Raw genomic sequence first — 20,425 nt, forward strand, 5'->3', positions numbered from 1 at the left:
TATTTTATATTATAATTTAAGAAAGAGTTAATTATACTTTGTAACCCCTAGGTTTGCTCCAAACGCAGTTTAGTACATGAACTCTAAAACATGGCACTATGCACCCTACACTTAACATTCACGTGCAAGTTATAACCCCTGGTTACTATTCCGTCCAAATCTGCCGTTAACTTTAACTGTTTGAGAGGTAACAGTGTGTATTACTAACAGCTATTTTACCCCATGTGACCTCTCAAAGTTTATGTATTATATTTTGAAATTATTTCTGAACACACACAACGATGTAAAAAAAAAAAAAAATTTAAAATATGTCTTTATTTTTAAATAAGTTACATTGTTTATGTAAAAAAAAATATTTCATATTCTAAATCTAGATACATATTTTAAAAATTATTTTGAATTTTTTTACATCGTTGTGTGTGTTCAGAAATTTCAAAATATAATAAATAATTTTTGAGAGGTCACAGGGGGTAAAATAGCTGTTAGAAACTAATATACACACAGTTATCGCTCAAACAGTTAAAGTTAATGTTAGATTTGAACGGAATAGTGAGTAGGGGTTACAATTTGCACGAGAATGTAAAATATACCGTGCATTTTGACACGTTTAAAATTAAGTACTCCCTCCGTCCCTATTTATCTGTCCACTTTGGATGTAAAAATTTGTCCCTATTTATCTGTCCATTTATACTTTCAAAACTAATTTAATGATAGTTTTTCAAATATATCTACATAATTTCAATTTTCAAGACTTGACTTATTTAAAACTTGGTTGAATTCATGTTTTCAAGATATAAAGTAGGGGTATTCCACCATTTTCAAGATATTAATTAGAGGTATTTAATGAAAAAGTTTATACAATTAATTATTTATTGGTATGAGACAGATAAAAAGATACAGATTTGTAGCAAACTTAGGAATGATTTACTGGCCCAACCTCTCCCGAAAACGAAAACAAGAAAAATCCGACCACAAAATCACTCGGGGAGGGAGAGGACGAAGGCCGCTAAAATATGAGTATTGATTTATCTTTCACTTTAAAGCAATGTTCCAGAAATCGCTAGGCGTCCCAGGGCGGTCGGGGTACCTTCTAGCGATTAATCGGGAAATCGGGGATTAATCGGAAAGATTAATCGGAGCATTAATCGGACATATATTATTTTTAAATTATTATAATTAAACATAATTTAATGATTTTATCTACTTTTCACTACTAGCCGGTAAACAATATAATATCATATATTGAAATTAAATACTTGATACATGTAATACAAAATCATTGATTAAACAAATATATACCAACCACTATCTTATAAATAATGTAAGAAATATTAAATAAAATTAATCATTTTACTTGTTTTATAGGATATTAAGTTAAGTACAAGTAAATACTTAATTTTTTATAATAAAATCATAATTTTCGATTTTATTTATTAAAAATCTTTTTTTTTTGTTATTGGCCGCCTGGACCGCCTAGGCGGTATGTGGACCGCCTAGGACCGATTTTTGTAAAAAAACGCCTAATTCACCGCCTAGCACCGAATCGGGGCGTTTCGGGGCCGCCTAGCGCCTAGGCACCGCCTAGGCGGCCGCCTAGACCGATTTTTAGAACACTGCTTTAAAGAACTGAGCAGGTTTCCCACATTCAAAAGTCACTGTTCAACTTCCCCATCGTTCTTCGACGACGATGATGATAAGGGCCGGTATCTATTTACAAAATATGTTGCTAAGGCGTTTTACCCCACGTTTTACTCGTAAACGCTGGCTGATTTTCTTTCAACACATGGGTGGGTGCTGCAACACCCAAGGGAATTCCAGGCACGTTGATATTCTTTTTGCAGGATTACAAGATTAGACTGAAAATTGCAGCTTATTATTTTTCTATATTATGAAATCTCTCTGTCAGTGTTGTCCTAATTCCTATGCTATGGAAGTCCTTTATCTAAAATCCCAGTCCTTCCCAAACTGTTAAACTGAATGCAGGTTTAATTAATTCTATGTTGTCTTCAACTTATTGATATGTTAATGTTCTGGATAATCTAAGTGCAAGTTACCATAAGGGGCTACAAATTCTTTCTCCTAATTGTCGAGTTTTAAAGTCCTAATGAAAATGGTTAAGAGATAGGATATTTGCTACAAAGGGGAATCTGTCCATCCAAATTTAAAATAAATGAATTTACTTATGCTAACCAAAATTGCAATTTCGATGTGCTCATTTCATTGACGGCAGTAAATGATATGTGAGGAAGCACATCATACAATTAAAGAGTATCGATGGATTTTGCTAATCAAACAAGGCCAAGTGTAGGTGATTTATGCTAGCGACACAGGGCGTCACCCTCAAACAAGAGCACAATTTTCTTTTTTTAATGTGATTGTAATTTAAATAAATATGAAAACACCTAAAATAAGTAAAAGTGGAAACAAGGCTGAGATATAGTACATTGTGAATTTATCAGAGGTAACTTTGAATTGGAAATGCTAATTGCTTAGTTTTAGTTGCTCGATTATGATTGTTTAGTCTGAAGTCTCTCTTTTTCAGTTGAATTGAATTTTCTCTTGTTTACTTGAATCCTAATTACTTTTGCATCTGACTATTATATCAAATGTATTAATTTTTTATGCTCTCACAATATTGTAATGCTTCCATTTATCTTTTATAATTGATCAATGCTTGTACCATTTGTTCTTCATAGGGCTTTTAAACCGCTAATAAAATGATACAGGTCTCATATTGGCTTAATAGACAAGTAGAATCATGCTAAATGTAGCCAGAGTTTATAAAAATTGCTTGTGGAGTCGCCATATCCTCCCAATTATTGCATCACATATAGTTTTCTTACGCGATCCATTCCTATATGTGGTGTGTGGTCCATTACTTGACGTGTCCAAACATTGCCAAACTTAGTTACAGTTATGAGTGGGCCTAGGCCCATATTAAAAAAATTTGAGCTTCTTAAATTTATTTTTTAGGTTAATCCATGATATAGTGCACCCTCTATATTGGATTTCGTAATAATGATAACAATAATGCATATAATAGTCATCGAAAGTATAAAACAATAAGTATAGTGTTTAGGGGCAGCTGTTTAGCGAAAGTCGGAAAGAGAGGGGAATGTATCAGGAAAATTGAACAAAGAGGTAGAAATTTAATTTCTTCGCTTGTCTGCAGACTGCAATTGCAAGGTACAGATTTAATCTCTTTAACAATTGACATATATTGATTATCACCTATTAATTGACCATTAAATAGAGTTCGCACAAATTTTATAGTTACTAAATTTGGGGCTTTTCAAAGGGCCGTTTCCACCCTAAATGAGCTGAAAGACGATGTGTGGGGTGGGGTGTGGATTCATGTATAATTAGTTCAATGAACATCTTAGGTGGCTCGATATAATCTGTTAGCACGTAGAAGTAGTTATGTCAAATAGATCGAAAACAAATTTGAATTGCTTACTGTACCCTTCATTTGCAAGAGTTGATGTTGCTAGATCATGTTCATGGTTGTCATGAAGGACGACTAGTCGATTAAGTGAGCATTTTGATTTTCACTTGATTGCTGACTTCTTATTGTTTCCACTTTCCTGCATATGTTATGTTGATTGTTTCTGGTTAGGTGTTTCTTGCATTCTGCAGTTTTAATTTTTGCATCCTGCAATTTTAATTTCTGCATCCTGCAATTTTAATTTCTGCACTTCTTTCAGCTTTGTTGTTATTTGTTAACTCTTTAAGTTTTTTCATCATTCTCTCCAAGTGTTCGGTCCTTATTTCCTTGGTATCTAAGACAAAATATTGTGTGAAGGTGTTAGAACTTAGAAACCTAAATTACATCTATGACTAGTCGACTTGCCGGAGGTCCATCGACTGGCTTTGACTTACCAACATGACAACCATGATCATGATTGTAAGTCAATTATTAGCCTTTTGTAGACATGATTAGTTGAGGAGTCCACAAAGAGAGGAAACTTTGTCACATTATTACAATTGCTTGCGGATGGGTCATAATGAAGAAACTAAGGAAGTCGTAGTGGATAGAGCACACGAAAATAACCAACTAACATATCCAAAAACTAAAAAAGATATTTTGAGGGCAATGCCTCTTGAGAGAACAAATATTATTCCCTATGAACTTAGAAATAATTTTAATATATATTATTTGACAAGTACATGTAACATATCAATTAAAGAGAACATTGTGGTTCCTCTGCGTTATGTAGACAAGTGCGGGTATACTGTTGAATGTTGTTTTGGGGGCGTATATCACACACCTTCCCTTTCACTGAAAATTGGTGTCGGGGAAGGGTAGCTGAACTTGAACATAGCCAATATACGAGGTCAAGAATATGATTTGGCTAGTAATATTCAAGGAAATTTTGATTTTAAAAGAAAACCCTTGTGCATTCTATGTTAAATAGTTTTGCCCATCAATTGTAATTTGTGCTTATGTTTGCTATTAAGAAACATACTAAAATATAAATGTTTTTCAATCTCTACACAAATAACTCCATTGCAAATGTAGTTGCCGGCAAACATTAAGACTTGCTCCGTGACATGACAACAAAATAAAGTTGTTGAAGGGCTTTGTAGTGTTGAGATTGTTACTAGAAAGGGATTATATTAAAAATCAACTTTAGAAAGAGTGGATGATGCACGCTGGGGTTCTCGCTGTTCAAGTTTGTTGAGCCTAAGGTTTTTAATCCAGTTTTATGTGTACTTAACATATTATAAAACATACGGATGATCATGGTCTTTGAGATAATGTCGGATTAATGTTGTTAACAAAAATATCTTTGTTTTTTGAACTTTTCTTGCACTCGATGAAAACTATTTTGGATATAAGGAACGCATTGTCACGTGCTGATGAATCTTGGTAATGTCACTAAGATTTTGCTGAATACAACAAGAAAAGATAGATAAGAGTATTTTATAACAAATGTTAAATTGTTTTGTGAAAACACATGATATTGTTGTTGACATGAATGCAGGTTTTATGGATACCAGAAGATCCTCACAAAAGTTCAAGGTATTGTACAAATTATCACATTGATCACAATGATATCGGCACTAATTTACACTTAAGCATGTTATGTTTTAATCTACAAAATGCTTTTCGTGCTCTTGACGAAGTGAAGTTGATCGAATTTGCAAAATTTTATCATTCCAAACTTTTTATTAATACAAACTAGAATGGACACTTCTGGTTTAAGTCATGATGATATGTTCGCCACATTAAATGGATTTGGGGGACTTACTCAGAAAATGGTTAAGTTTGAAAGCATTTGATCATCCATTGGTATTTTTACTTACAAATTTGGCTGTACTTTTACCTGTAACAACTGCTGGAGTTGAGCGACTCTTTTGCAATGAATTTAGTCAAGACTCTTTTTGTTTGTTTAGATATCAAAAACCCTAAATTCATTAATGATTTTGACTGATTGAAGATGATTGACGTGCAGTTGATTACTTGACATAATCTTGTTTATGATGATTGAAGACAAAAGAGTTTTGGTTAAGAAACTGCATGGTCCATTTTATATGTCTGCATTTTTAGTGTATTAGATCCCAGGTTGACAAGTTTGGTTTACAAGAAGGGCAAAGTTTCTGGTTTATCAGATTTTCTTCTGCTTCATCAAATTTGAATTTGACATGTTTCGAAGTTCCTGAACCATTGCCTTGGGATTACTATTCTTCCGTCAAAGTTTTATTTGAAAGTTGAAACTCTGTTTTCTTAAATTGATTTGCTCATATTTAATTACTTGGTTTGGTTTCTGCTTGCTTAACTCGAATCCTAACTAAAATTTTCTCTGTCTTCTAAAATTTCAGGATAAAGTGATGGCATCAAATACTAAATTCTCTGTCCATGGAACTGAGATGGCAGGCATTATTAATCTACCGAATACACATCAAATGGAAGAACCTACTGAGGATACATTAAATGGTTTTATAAATCCAAGTGGCAGCAATAGTTCAAATACTGGTCGTGATGTAGTTATGGCCCTGCCCTGCAACCAATCTTTCTTGAGTCGAGGAAAGAAAGCTGTAAGTTGAATACATATTTCATTAATGGTGCAAGTATTGATCAATTAAAACAAACGAAAATGTCACGAGTTCATCAAGAAAATTGGGTTTGCCAGGAAAAAACTGGCATATGATTAGCAAAATTAAATTATCCAATTTAAATAAGAATGAAGACGATTGTTGTTTTGAGATGTGACAACACCCCTCATACAGAGGTAGACTTGATTACCTACATTAACATTCTGCTCTAGGTTAAAGCAGATATATTGAGCATAGTCTGTCTCTTGCAAATGATTGGTCGGCAATACTTGAAGAGTGTACATGTTATATAAACTCAAGCTACAGCTTGTGTAACTGAGTAATAATGTATATAAAGCACAATTTTTTTGTTATTCTGTCAGAGACTACCCTTCATGGACTCGGTTTTATTTATTTATTTATTTATAGCTTACAATGGATCTTTTCTTATTTCTAGAGTGATCGGCAAGTAGAAGGCACTAAGAGGAATTCGAAAGGAAAGAGGAAAGAAATATGTACGTTCACACTGAAAAGCCCTCAAGTTGGATACTGTCATTTTCTACTTTCTAATTTATAATTTGAAATATTGTTGTCATCTGATGGCAGTTGATGAAAATGCAATTGTGGACAGCACAGGTGCTATTGTTCCAGTTCGACAAGAGAGTGTACCATTCGAGAAGAACGAACTTCTCTGGAAAGAGGCTGAAGCACTGGAAGCATTTACTTTAACACCTCATAAGCCGCATTTTCGCCCTTTAGAATCATGCAGAGAGGTTGAACGTGAGGGAAAAGCTGTTGGTCTGATGGTAATTTACGACAACATTACCAAAAAAACTTTAAACTTGCGGTGTGAAACAGCGAGAGAGGATATTGAAGATTACCTTTCACATCTCAAGGAATTGGAGCCTTATGGCTTTGATGTCTCGAAACAGAGAAATGCTTTGAATAGGTTTCTCTTTTTGAAGGAGCAGCTAGAGGATATTGATAATCTATCAAAAGAAAACAAGAGGCAGATCACTGAATTTGATCGCGAATTATGCATATTGAAGGAGAAACGTATCCAGATGCAAGACGAGATACAGAAGTTAATGGAAGAAGCTAGATTGGCTGATTTGGGAGTGAAGAAAAGCGAACATGACATTGCATCAGACCAATTGGCAATAAGAAATCACAATGAAGAACTCACCAGAATTCGAATGGAGCTCAGAGAACTTCTTGCTTCCCCTTTGTTCTAGACAATAGCCTTATCTTTTCCTATTCCATACATACTAGACATGTTCCCAGTGTATTTGATTAAATTGAGTTGCGTTCTGATTAAACTTTGTTGAAATGCTTATCTGTTTCTTGCTCTTGTTTATGCTTCAGTTTTTTAAGAATACGTGTAGCTTCGCTCTGTTGAAAGTGTTTAAGATCACTACTGAATGTTTACAAAGAACTCCCGAGTAGAAATCAGAATTGAGTATACAGATGAATAACTGAATTGAGTATACAGAGAATAGGGTATCAGTAATATATGGTACTCTTTACAAGATACTCTTTGCAATACTCTTTACAAGATCAGTTTATGTAAGATTAGATCATCTTACAATCACCTCACTTTCGATTGCTAAGTTTACTCACACTCGTTTTTTATCAATCATATATTCGATCATGTCACAAATAGTGTATTCCACATGGACCACATCCACATCTAATAATCAAGTATGATTATATGAGAGACATGATCCTGGCATCAAAGGAACAAAATATGAACAATATTTCATTGTCAAACGAAACTGGATTATAATAAGAGAAATGTAACAAGAAATACTCCAAAGTCTCTTGAAATTCAATAGGCACAAATATATGGAAACATAATATCAAGATTAAATATCTACAAGTCTAAAAATCCAAACAGAATATCAATTTTGCCGAGCACCTGCAGGTAGCCCATCTTTTACCCAACACTAAAGTAAATATTGCAATGGGCGAAATCACTCGTCGTCGTCGTCATCACTAGCTGATTTCATCATGTTGGGCACGGCATAGCCATGCTTAAGCATCTTACGTCCAATCCTAAACAAAGCATAAACCTCAACAGCTGCATACTCAATCTGCTCAACACTAGTGAGCTCCACCTTAGACCCCCCAAGACTACTTAATCTGACATGTTCAGGCATTTTATGACTAATGTCCAAATCTGCAACACTCTTGGCAAGAACCTTCAATCCTTGCTTCCAATAAATACCTTGCTTCGGCCAACACCATCTTTCAACCGCCAACTCTTCAATGTCAATAGAGGTCCCGGGACAAAAAGCATGGAGTCCCCTCATATTTTCTAATACGTCTACTCCAGCAAAAATAAAACCAGGGTCACGAAATAAAGAGTCCAGCAAACGAGGCTTGTCGGTGCTGAAATAGAGCGGTTGATACAAGAGACACTTCTTGCCAATGCACAGACTAGTTCCATCTCGTACCTCACTAAACTTTGGCGGCAGAAACCGAGTATGTTCTGGAAGCAGTGGGCTGTAGGGAGGACGGTACGTATACAAGGACCACAACAGAAGCCTTGCATGTGATGGAAATGTCTGTTGGAGAGCTTTTGATTCAATTCGACTTCCCAGCATGAGCATTGTAAAAGATGAACTGCATCGGAAAACCACAACTTCATTAAAAGATGAATTGCGCGCATCGTAAAACCATAACTTCATTAAAAGCCAGTCATCGATTCACAAGGCTTAAAGCAATCGTGAAACTTCATTAAAAATAACTCATTCGTCCCATTATAATTACTATAATAATCCTATTTTGTTTATAACAGAAAGAACGCAAATTTTGGTAGTATCAGACCCGCCTTAATAACCCGAAAAGAAATTAAATACAAATTCAGGTTAGAATTTTTCAAGTTTAGGGTTAAGTTCGTTTAACACAAAGTCAACTTGGAAATCCCCCATTATTTTTGGATTGAATTCGGGTTATCCAGAAAATAAATACACAATATCAAAATCATATACATTTATATAATATACATATACTTAAATTATTTTCATTATATCTATTACTTAAATTTAACAAGGAATTATTTAATTTAATTGGATTAAAATGATATTTATTTAAAATTATATTTATTAATAAATTTTATAGATCGTGTTGTGGTTACTCACGGCAAAGCGGGTCGGGTTCAAGTTGAGTATTCTATCTCATTAAAACTCAGTTGGATACAGATTGAGTCAAATTTCTGATCCGCGATCGTCAATCCGATCTGATATCAAAATATTACCGGTCCTAAATGGAGGTTGACAGAGGAAATAAAAATCTAGGTGAATTAAATTTTTGACTTTTAAATTTGTGGAGTCTACTCAAGACATATCTGAAGCCTTGTATTGATTTTTGTAGATTCGCAATGGATTAAACAAGAATGAATGTGGTACCTAGGTAGATGATGTCATATAAGTCATAAACTATAATATATACATGAGGAATAATATCATTCATCGATGATTTTTTCTATTTATATTTTATTTTACTTTTTAATAATTTATATTTAAATAATTGTCTATATGATAATCAAGTAAAAAGTTTCTTTAAACTTCAGGACTGATATTTTTTGAAATAGTACACAAAGAATAAAATCACATTATTCCGTTGTGGAGTCATCGATATTCTAATTTTCCCGACCTTCACAACATAAAGATTTCGCAACCTGAAACATACAGAATTAAATTATTTCACTAATCTATACTATCTATACTATACTATAATAAGCCAACATGGGTATAATTTGTAGTCGTACAAATTTTTGGTTTGGTCACATTGATTTGGTGATTCACTTTCTAACTAAAAATCGGTTGCACGTAGAGTTCTCATAGTCTTACATCTCTAAACAGTTTGATATACTACAAGATAAAAACTCCAATTTTATTCTTTTAAATATAATTTATAATCTATACTATCTATACTATACTATAATAAGCCAACATGGGTATAATTTGTAGTCGTACAAATTTTTGGTTTGGTCATGTTCTTTTTAATACTAAAAATACTTATAAATAAATGTTCCAATTATACTAAAATACTAAGATAATTTTAAAATTTAACTTATAAATAATAAATTATGAATTATATATTCGCCCGTGCTTCGCACGGGTTAAAGGCTAGTTACTATAATAAGGGTATAATTTGTAGTCGTACAAATTTTTGGTTTGGTCATATTCTTTTTTTACTCTCTTTATACAAGTAGAAGTCATATAGGTCTATTACTTTTATTTTTTTAAACAATTTCAGATACTAAAAACACTCCTCATCTATTACAAGACAAAATTTTATCATTATCCTCTTAAATATAATTAGTTGAAAAAAATGAAACTACTATTAATAATATATATTAATACTAAAAATACTTATAAATAAATGTTCCAATTACACTAAAATACTAAGATAATTATAAAATTTAACTTATAAATAATAAATTATGAATTATATATTCGTCCGTGCTTCGCACGGGTTAAAGGCTAGTTACTATAATAAGCCAACATGGGTATAATTTGTAGTCGTACAAATTTTTGGTTTGGTCACATTGATTTGGTGATTCACTTTCTAACTAAAAGTCTGTTGCACGTAGAGTTCTCATAGTCCTACATCTCTAAACAGTTTGATATACTACAAGATAAGAACTTCAATTTTATTCTTTTAAATATAATTTATAATTAGTTAATACTAATCACTAATAAAATGATATTAAAATTAACATTATATATAACAAATTCAAAATAATATAGCCTCCTGTGTTCAAGGCTAGTATACATAATTACAAAAGAAAAGTTAAATTGATATTTGTGGTTGTATTAATTTTTGTTATTTCTTTTCAATATATAGTCAAACCTCAGAATCATTTCAGAGAAATCACTTGGAAATTATTTATCTTTTCACCACTAAATTACATCATTTGCAGTCTGGACTTCCAAATCGGAAAATTCATTACATACATCGTTTTATAATTTCAATAGTAGGTTACAATATAAGTAATTAATATAGTTGTGGAGTCTGAAATGATGCCATCATTCATCGTCATCGTCCACAGGTGGTGGTGATTTCATCATTCTCGGCATCTCATTACCATGCTTGAGCAGCTCGAAGGCAACTCGAAAACAAGCATAAACATGAGCACATGCGAACTCAATCTGCTCCAGACAAAGTTCCTTGGCCGACCAGTCAGTACTTGACATAACACGAACAGGCCTTTCAATGTTCAAATGCGCCACACTCCTTGCAAGAACTTTCAATCCAGGCTTCCAGCCCTCATCAGTACCCAACGGTGACATAACGTGTTTGGAGCTGCAGCTACCACCAATAATTTGAATCGTACAAATAAGGGTATAATTTGTAGTCGTACAAATTTTTGGTTTGGTCATATTCTTTTTTTACTCTCTTTATACAAGTAGAAGTCATATAGGTCTATTACTTTTATTTTTTTAAACAATTTCAGATACTAAAAACACTCCTCATCTATTACAAGACAAAATTTTATCATTATCCTCTTAAATATAATTAGTTGAAAAAAATGAAACTACTATTAATAATATATATTAATACTAAAAATACTTATAAATAAATGTTCCAATTACACTAAAATACTAAGATAATTATAAAATTTAACTTATAAATAATAAATTATGAATTATATATTCGTCCGTGCTTCGCACGGGTTAAAGGCTAGTTACTATAATAAGCCAACATGGGTATAATTTGTAGTCGTACAAATTTTTGGTTTGGTCACATTGATTTGGTGATTCACTTTCTAACTAAAAGTCTGTTGCACGTAGAGTTCTCATAGTCCTACATCTCTAAACAGTTTGATATACTACAAGATAAGAACTTCAATTTTATTCTTTTAAATATAATTTATAATTAGTTAATACTAATCACTAATAAAATGATATTAAAATTAACATTATATATAACAAATTCAAAATAATATAGCCTCCTGTGTTCAAGGCTAGTATACATAATTACAAAAGAAAAGTTAAATTGATATTTGTGGTTGTATTAATTTTTGTTATTTCTTTTCAATATATAGTCAAACCTCAGAATCATTTCAGAGAAATCACTTGGAAATTATTTATCTTTTCACCACTAAATTACATCATTTGCAGTCTGGACTTCCAAATCGGAAAATTCATTACATACATCGTTTTATAATTTCAATAGTAGGTTACAATATAAGTAATTAATATAGTTGTGGAGTCTGAAATGATGCCATCATTCATCGTCATCGTCCACAGGTGGTGGTGATTTCATCATTCTCGGCATCTCATTACCATGCTTGAGCAGCTCGAAGGCAACTCGAAAACAAGCATAAACATGAGCACATGCGAACTCAATCTGCTCCAGACAAAGTTCCTTGGCCGACCAGTCAGTACTTGACATAACACGAACAGGCCTTTCAATGTTCAAATGCGCCACACTCCTTGCAAGAACTTTCAATCCAGGCTTCCAGCCCTCATCAGTACCCAACGGTGACATAACGTGTTTGGAGCTGCAGCTACCACCAATAATTTGAATCGGCCAACACCATCGTTCCACCGCTAGAGCTTCAATGTCAACATAACTATCAGATATTAAAATGTTTGACGAGAACTTCCTCCGAACCTCTACTCCAGCAAATATTAAACTGCCATCCGGTGGAAAATAATACCAGGGGTTCGAATTAAAGTTATTGGTGTCGGAATAAAGTGTTTGGTAGAGGAGACATTTGGTGCCGACGCACATCTGTATCATTACAGTTTTGCGGTTCTTATCATTATATATGCGGTCGATCCCGACTATATTTTGCTAAATGTGGGCGGTGGATATGACGTCACGAATCCACTCGTGACTGTTGTTTCGATCGCGTTGCCCTGCAAGTACACCATGCATTTCATATCCATTTTTCCGTAGGGTTTGTAGTGATGAGTACTAAGAACTCGCAAGTTTCAAGTTGGTGCATTCACTGAGCGCCTTTACGACTTCACTTGCCGGTGCCTTTTTATTTTCCAAACTAATTGAACAACTCTTTCCTTGAGAATTTATTACTGACTGATTTTTAATCTTTATTTATAGTTTTAATATATAAATATTTAAATAAATAGTTTTTAATATTTAAAATGACCTTTTCTAATACATCTAAATAAATAGGTTTCATTGATTATTTGTTCGAAAAATAATTCAATTTTTAATGTTTGTTTGATATTTAGAAAACGTGAACAGCTAGAATAGCATCCCCCTTTCTTCCCCGACTGTTCAGATACGTTCTAAGCGAGTAGCTAGGTAGAATCTAGATTGACGGTTTAACTTTAAGAACATGACGCATTAAAATGGATATTCGATTGTGCTGTTAATTCTCCGAGAATAATTCATTCTTTTAACTAGTTAATTTTTTATATTTATATAAATTTTTTTTATTGTATTTTAATTATAACTAGACTTCCATTTCTCTCAAAAAAAAAGCTAGACTTACATATATTACAAATAAATATATACTGAGATAAATATTAGGCTCCCATATATAAAATGAGAGAAAAGCAAGTATAATGTAAGTCATGGATATTCATTCCAATTTTGAATGAAACTTTTAGAGTGAAAGTATGTTGAATTTATATCCATTTTCTCTTATTTTCGTTCTTATTAAAAAACCAGTAACTGTTTCAAAAAACAAAACAAAAAAAAACACACTCAGGAACAAGTGCTAATTAAGAAATTCACAAAAAGCACAGTGGCCAATTGTTATGAGTTTTATCCTATGTCAATTGTCATGTACATGATCACCTCAGATGAACACAGCAGAGCTGGCATCTTATAAAACAGCTGCTAAACTGAGTATCACATCAAACATTATAACACAGACACAAGAACATAAAACAAGACATGAAAGAGAATAAAAAGAATTGTCACATAAATCTGTGATGTATGTATATATCATCGTCATAATGTAATTTACAAATAAATCATCACTCAATACACTTAACATCAACAGGAGTTGATGACAATCCATTGACCAAAACCTGCATGAACTGAATCCTCATCTGCAAAGCCAATATGTAATCAGCTGTCTCTCTGAACAGCCCATCTAGCCCCTTGCTCTCACTGCTGTTTGGCACAAGTTTCTTCAAAGTTCTCACCTTTTTAACCACCTCAGGATTACTTGGCCTTGCACTTTTCAAGCCACCATTTCTTCTGCTTCTTTTCATCACACTCCTTCTGGTCAAAGATCTGTACTTTTTGCTATTCTTGATGTACCTTCCTTTAATCCCCTCTGCCACCCTCTGTTTCCCTGTAATAATCCTCCTAGCTCCAAGAAAACCATCAAGAGTTACAATGGAAGGTTTTTGACAAACACCCATGATTGTTAAAAGCTTCAAAAATTTCTCACAAAAAAATATGAAACAAAACAAACACTTTCTGAGATCTTGTACAAGCTTAAATGTCAAGAACAGGCACAGTATGAATTCTCTGTGGTGTTAAGGGGGGTTTTATACTTGAATGTAAGGTGTTATTTGAGGACATTTAGAGGATAATGTACATGCATATGTCCAAGGGCTATGGTGGGGGCCTATTCATTTTGTTCCTTTTCATTCATTTAATATATTTTGTAAAACAATGAGGTGTCAGTGAATGTGGGACTGCCAAGTATACACAAATAGCTTGATTGTTGGCTTGGCATGTTCTCCTATTTTGGTGCACATGAAACCACATGATTCATTCTCCATGACACTGAACCTCCTAGCATGCTACCATTCTCCACCACCTTTCATCAACTCTTGCCTCATCATAACACCCTGGATATTCCCTCCCACTTTTCAAATTCCATGTACACATATTTAACATTCACATTTATGCCACAAATTCTACCATTATTCACCAAATTCAATGAATATATATAGGACATATATATGTTAATATGAATCTGCAGAGTTCAGTTAGTTGTTTAATTCTGAGGTTGTTTTGGTAGGTTTATTCCCATGTTCCCTGAAAGGAAGCCTATTAAGATATAAATTGCTTGACCTAGTGTATATGGAATCTGTCATTGTTTATCTCAACAAAGGCCACACCTAAGATCCTTGTGTTGGAACTATGGATATTGTTCCCAGACATTCATGTACCATAGTTTCAACCAAACCACCATTATATAATGTATGGGAATCGATTATTACAAACTTTTTATCACAGCAAAATACAAACAGAGCTCTGATATCATGTTAATAACCAGTCCATCGTGTCAGAGGAAAGTTTCTATGGGATCTTATACTATATTTCAAGAAAACCTGTTTTTTTCTCGATATTTTTTCTTGATCGATTAATGCGAAATCTGGAAAAATCGATCGAAAATAATGCGAGTTATTCGGACACATGACATATTGGCGAGGTTGCATAATTACAATGATCCAAAAAATGGTGGTGGATTGTGGCATGGTGGTGGGGTGCTGGGTCAATTTATAATTAGTCTGGAAAATGAAGTGTAGCTAGCGGAGATAACATGTGTGCACATGCATTTGGAAAGCAAAATGAATGCAACAAATGGTGTATAACTTTGCAATCGTGGCACATCCTACACTGTATATTTGTAAGCTTACGTACCCTCCCGTTACAGCCTACAGGGTCCCCAATACAGCTTGCTCTCCATGCTTTTTATGCGCCATGCATATGGGTGAAGAGGCTAATTAACTAATTATTATTGTTAATGCTATTTAGACAACTAGTTTATTGATAGCTTAACGGCTAAAGCACATGGCTTAATCTACTGCATTTTAGATAAGTAGGGTCCATGGTAGAAGTTGTAAGCGTGTTACGCTTCTAGGAATTTGTCGTCCCAGTGTAAAGTGATCAGGAGAATATTTTTTTCCACATTTTTCAAAAAAAATTCAAGAAAATTTTCTCAAAAACATTGTATTTTATACTATTGTTTTTCTTGAAAACTAACTTTTTAGGAAAAAACTACATCCGCAACCAGATGTAACTAGTATGGTTGCATTGCAACGGATTTACACATTATTTTGACAAATATTTTTACAAGTTTTGTATTTTATAAGATATTTGAAAAAAAACAATATTTTTTATAATAAATATTTCAGACTTGAATATTTATGAGAAAAATCCTTATTTATATTGAAGAAATAATTCAGGATTGTGATCTTCCGCCCTAAGAAAAAGTTGAGAATATATTTGAAACAGCTGATCAAGAAGAACTGCTTACTCTTAATTCAGTGAATACTTATCATTAATGATTCATTTTAAAGTTGTAACAGTTCAATTAAGAGTATTTAATATTTATAGGAATTAACATAAATATTTTATTAGGAGTAACCCGTGAATTATAGATAGAGCTATCTTATACTTATTATTTTTTTTAGCAAATCTTTCATTTTATATTGGATATTAATTTTTTCAAAACCAGCAACAGGGAGAGTTATACAATAAACAATTGACTGTTATTACTTCTAATTTTATTTTATTTTGAAATCATTATTACTTCTAATTATCAAATATGTAGACATGACAAAAGTCACAAAATGAATGAGAGCAGAAACAATGACCAATATATATCTCCCAATTAATAGGAACGCCAACAATAACTTCACAGAAATCCAGCGTTACATTTGTTTTAACTCAATTCATTCAATCCTTGCCCACTTTTCTTTCTCCCCAAACATTGTTCCAGAACCAAAAATTCACCAGGAAACAACACACAAGAAAAAAAAATCAACAATCAAACCGACCAAGAAACTGGGAAAAAAAGAATAAAGAAAGAAAAAGAAAAAAAAAATCAATATTGATCAATAATCATGCAGTTTTGAAGTCTGAATTTCTATATGCCAACTGCATTGCATGTATTGATCAATTATCATGAGCCCGGGTATCCACATTCTTGTTTCTGTTATGTATATTTGTTTCATTTTCGAGCCTGCGGATGCTGCAGATGGACCTCCACAGCAGTTTCTTCTGAGCTGTGGTAACCTGAAAGGTGGCGTGGATGCTGATGGCAGAAAATGGGAAGATGATACAAAATTCTTGGTTAAAGCAGATAAATCTGGCGAAGCCAAGGCGGATATGCAAGACCCTTCACTACCCTCTGAAATTCCATTCATGTCTGCTAGAATTTTTAATGCAGAGACATCTTACAAGTTTGATATAAATGGAAGCAATAGGCATTTCCTTAGGTTATATTTTTACCCATCTTCGTATCCCAATGTTAATATTTCCAACTCTTATTTCGGGGTTAATGTTGGTGAAACCACCTTGTTGAATAATTTCAGTGCTGCACTTACAGCTACAGCTTTGTCACAGGCTTATATAGTTAAAGAATATGCATTGGCACCTTCGGATTTGAATGATCTGACTGTGACCTTTAAGCCTTCTGACAAGTATAGTGGGAGTTTTGCATTTGTTAATGGCATTGAGGTGATTGAAACGCCAGAAATGTTTGATGATGAGACAGGAATGGTGGGTTTTGCGGGTGATTCAGGTGTGACAGTTGAAGCAACAACAGCTAGTATGGAGACAATGTTTAGATTAAATGTTGGGGGACAATACATTCCTCCAACAAATGATTCAGCTGGTCTAATGAGGAGTTGGTATGACGATACAGCGTATTTGTTTGGTGCTTCAAGTGGCGTGACAAATGCAGCCAATACAACTATTGATGCAGGGAATGGAACAGCCCCTCTTGCTGTCTACTCCACTGCAAGAACCATGGGTCCGGATCCTAATGTGAACAAGAATTATAACCTGACATGGGTATTTCAGGTTGATGCCAATTTCACCTATCTGTTAAGGTTTCATTTCTGTGATTATCTAGACGAGAAAGTGAACCAAAGGGTGTTTGAGATATTCATCAATAATCAAACAGCTTTAGATACCATGGATATAATAGGCTTAGCAGGTTCTGCAAATAGTCCGATGAAGAAGGATTTTGCCATCCTTGTGAAAGATAACAAGGGTGATAATGAGATTTGGGTGGCATTACACCCCAATGTGAGTGTCAAGCCTGAATTTTTTGATGCAATGTTGAATGGTTTGGAGATATTTAAACTTGGTGACTCAAAGAAGAACTTGGCAGGACCTAACCCGCAGATATCTGATTTGATGCAAAAACAAATTGATCACAACACAAAGGGATTTGCTTCAAAGAGAAGTTACACAACTGCCATAATTGGAGGAGCTGCTGGTGGTGCTGCTGCTTTTGGGATTGCTGCTGCATTACTTGTGGTGATCAATAATAGAAAAAGGAGATATCCTGGACAAGATTCAGTGTCGAGTTGGCTTCCACTTTATGGACAGACTCATACAAGCAGTAGCAAGTCTGCCTCGGGGAGGAGCCATGGCAGTACCCATATTTCATCTGATGCAGCATGCAATTGCAGGTACTTCTCACTGGCAGAAATCAAACAGGCTACCAAGCATTTTGATGAATCCCATGTTATCGGTGTTGGTGGTTTTGGGAAGGTTTACAGAGGTGTCGTAGATGGAAAAATGAAGGTGGCTATAAAGAGATCAAATCCATCTTCAGAACAAGGAGTTAATGAATTCCAGACAGAAATTGAGATGCTTTCAAAGTTGAGACACAGGCATCTAGTGTCACTTATCGGCTACTGTGAAGAGGATAACGAGATGGCCTTGGTTTATGATTATATGGGGAAAGGAACCTTAAGGGAGCATTTGTACAAAAACAACAAAGTCACTCTTACTTGGAAACAAAGGCTGGAGATCTGTATTGGTGCAGCAAGAGGATTGCATTATCTTCATACTGGAGCTCAATACACTATTATTCACAGGGATGTCAAGACTACTAATATTTTGTTGGATGACAAGTGGGTTGCAAAAGTCTCAGATTTTGGGTTATCCAAAACAGGTCCTAACATGAATCAAGGCCATGTCAGCACTGTTGTAAAAGGTAGTTTTGGGTACTTGGATCCTGAGTATTTTAGAAGGCAACAACTGACAGAGAAATCCGATGTGTACTCATTCGGGGTAGTTCTTTTTGAGGTTCTCTGTGCTAGGCCAGCTCTTAACCCGAACCTCCCTAAAGAACAAGTCAGTCTAGCTGATTATGCTATGTATTGTTTAAGGAAAGGAACTCTGGAAGATATGGTTGATCCTCAGCTCAAAGGCAAAATAAGCCAGGAGTGCTTCAAGAAATATACTGATACAGCCGGGAAGTGTTTGGCTGATCATGGAACCGACAGGCCTTCAATGGGAGATGTTCTGTGGAATCTTGAATTTGTTCTGCAATTAGAGTCGAATGTGGAAAATCCTAAACCAGCTTCCACAAAGGGAAGTATGGATTTGGACAATGGTGGACCGCGAGATCAGAGCAGTATAATGGCAATGCATAGGAACACTTTAAGCCTTGGCAGTGAAGACAATGATGGGGATGGTAGTGAAGTATTCTCACAGATAGTTAATCAGAAGGGGAGATGACCATGACGATGCCGGGTCAGAAAATAGTGAAGGCTTCTCACAGTTCGTTCGTTAATCAGAAGGGAACCAGGGGAGTTGAACGCGGAATGCATTTGTATGAAATGATCCTATGACGGATGAATGAACATAGAGCTTCAAACTCATGCATGGTCTTTCGAAATACCTAGTTGTGTGTTTTGAGACCTGTTTTAATGTGGTAATTCTAATGTTACATGCAAGGAGCTTAGAAAGACCATTCCATTGAGACCAGACTGATTTGGTTTACTGTACAATATATGATGGCCGTAGCAATTTTCTGTTTATTGTTTTTGATATCTCTTTCTAGTATATAATTCTGTGTAGTAGATTCTTCAGAGTGATTTGTTAGATTCTCTTGTTTGATGTTACACCTCTTGACCATCTCTATTGCAATTAGCAGCTGCGTGCACCAAGAAATAATAAGAGAGCTATCAATCTCATAGATTTTAATCGGATTTCAACTTGTATAAAAAAAACGGAGGAGTATTCATTAAAGTCTAGTATTTAACAATATAAAAAAGTACATCATAATTTGGATATCTGAAGATTTTAAAAGATTCTTATAAGTTCTAGTTGAATACCCTCACTATTTGATGTGTCACTTAAAATTCAAATTGAATACCCAGAATCGCATTATCCAAACACATTCTTTGAAGTTTGAAATATACACCCCTCCCCTGACTCCTGATGCCGTAGAAACTAATGAGAAATCGGATACACCCTCATTTTATGATGCGTCTTTTTTAAATAAAAAAAATCTCAATACTTGTCCATCTGCAATTCAAATGATTTAATCTCTTACATCTCTTTTGTTTACTTATTCTCGAGAACAAATATGAATTCTTTATATATATTAACTACTTGCTAGTATAAATTGTTATATAGCAGCAAATATGGTGGGAAAAAAAGACAATGATGACAATGAAAATGTTAGAGGATG

At 34.1% G+C, this 20,425-nt stretch overlaps 2 protein-coding genes across 5 annotated transcripts; both read left to right on the forward strand.

Moving 5' to 3' along the window:
* The first annotated feature begins 1,495 nt into the window (after positions 1 to 1,495).
* On the forward strand, positions 1,496 to 7,370 carry LOC108220715 (DUF724 domain-containing protein 7). Of its 4 annotated transcripts, none has more exons than XM_017394564.2 (5): positions 1,496 to 1,818; positions 4,986 to 5,023; positions 5,824 to 6,039; positions 6,494 to 6,551; positions 6,643 to 7,370. In XM_017394564.2, exons 2-5 carry the CDS (start codon positions 4,991 to 4,993, stop codon positions 7,269 to 7,271), a joined length of 936 nt encoding a protein of 311 aa, XP_017250053.1. In that variant the 5' UTR covers positions 1,496 to 1,818; positions 4,986 to 4,990; the 3' UTR covers positions 7,272 to 7,370. The 4 variants fall into 4 exon arrangements, with proteins under 4 accessions (XP_017250053.1, XP_017250054.1, XP_017250055.2 ...); XM_017394565.2 differs by lacking the exon at positions 1,496 to 1,818 and adding an exon at positions 1,854 to 3,186; XM_017394566.2 differs by lacking the exon at positions 1,496 to 1,818 and having other exon boundaries at positions 3,193 to 5,023; positions 6,673 to 7,370.
* Positions 7,371 to 16,748: 9,378 nt separating this feature from the next.
* LOC108221622 (receptor-like protein kinase ANXUR1) lies at positions 16,749 to 19,580 on the forward strand. Its single transcript, XM_017395488.2, has one exon. It carries the CDS (start codon positions 16,894 to 16,896, stop codon positions 19,465 to 19,467), a length of 2,574 nt encoding a protein of 857 aa, XP_017250977.1. The 5' UTR covers positions 16,749 to 16,893; the 3' UTR covers positions 19,468 to 19,580.
* Positions 19,581 to 20,425: the final 845 nt, after the last annotated feature.

This window comes from Daucus carota, chromosome 5, assembly GCF_001625215.2.
Source record: "Daucus carota subsp. sativus chromosome 5, DH1 v3.0, whole genome shotgun sequence".
NCBI classification, from domain to species: Eukaryota; Viridiplantae; Streptophyta; class Magnoliopsida; order Apiales; family Apiaceae; genus Daucus; species Daucus carota.

Bases quoted from the DNA above. Each gene is read 5' to 3' on its own strand.
- LOC108220715 (XM_064094625.1), top strand. From the start codon at position 4,934: ATGTTAAATTGTTTTGTGAAAACACATGATATTGTTGTTGACATGAAT. The intron at 5,024-5,823 runs GTATTGTACAAA...CTAAAATTTCAG, and splicing joins GATCCTCACAAAAGTTCAAG to GATAAAGTGATGGCATCAAA. The intron at 6,552-6,642 runs GTACGTTCACAC...ATCTGATGGCAG, and splicing joins AGGAAAGAGGAAAGAAATAT to TTGATGAAAATGCAATTGTG.
- LOC108221622 (XM_017395488.2), top strand. From the start codon at position 16,894: ATGAGCCCGGGTATCCACATTCTTGTTTCTGTTATGTATATTTGTTTC.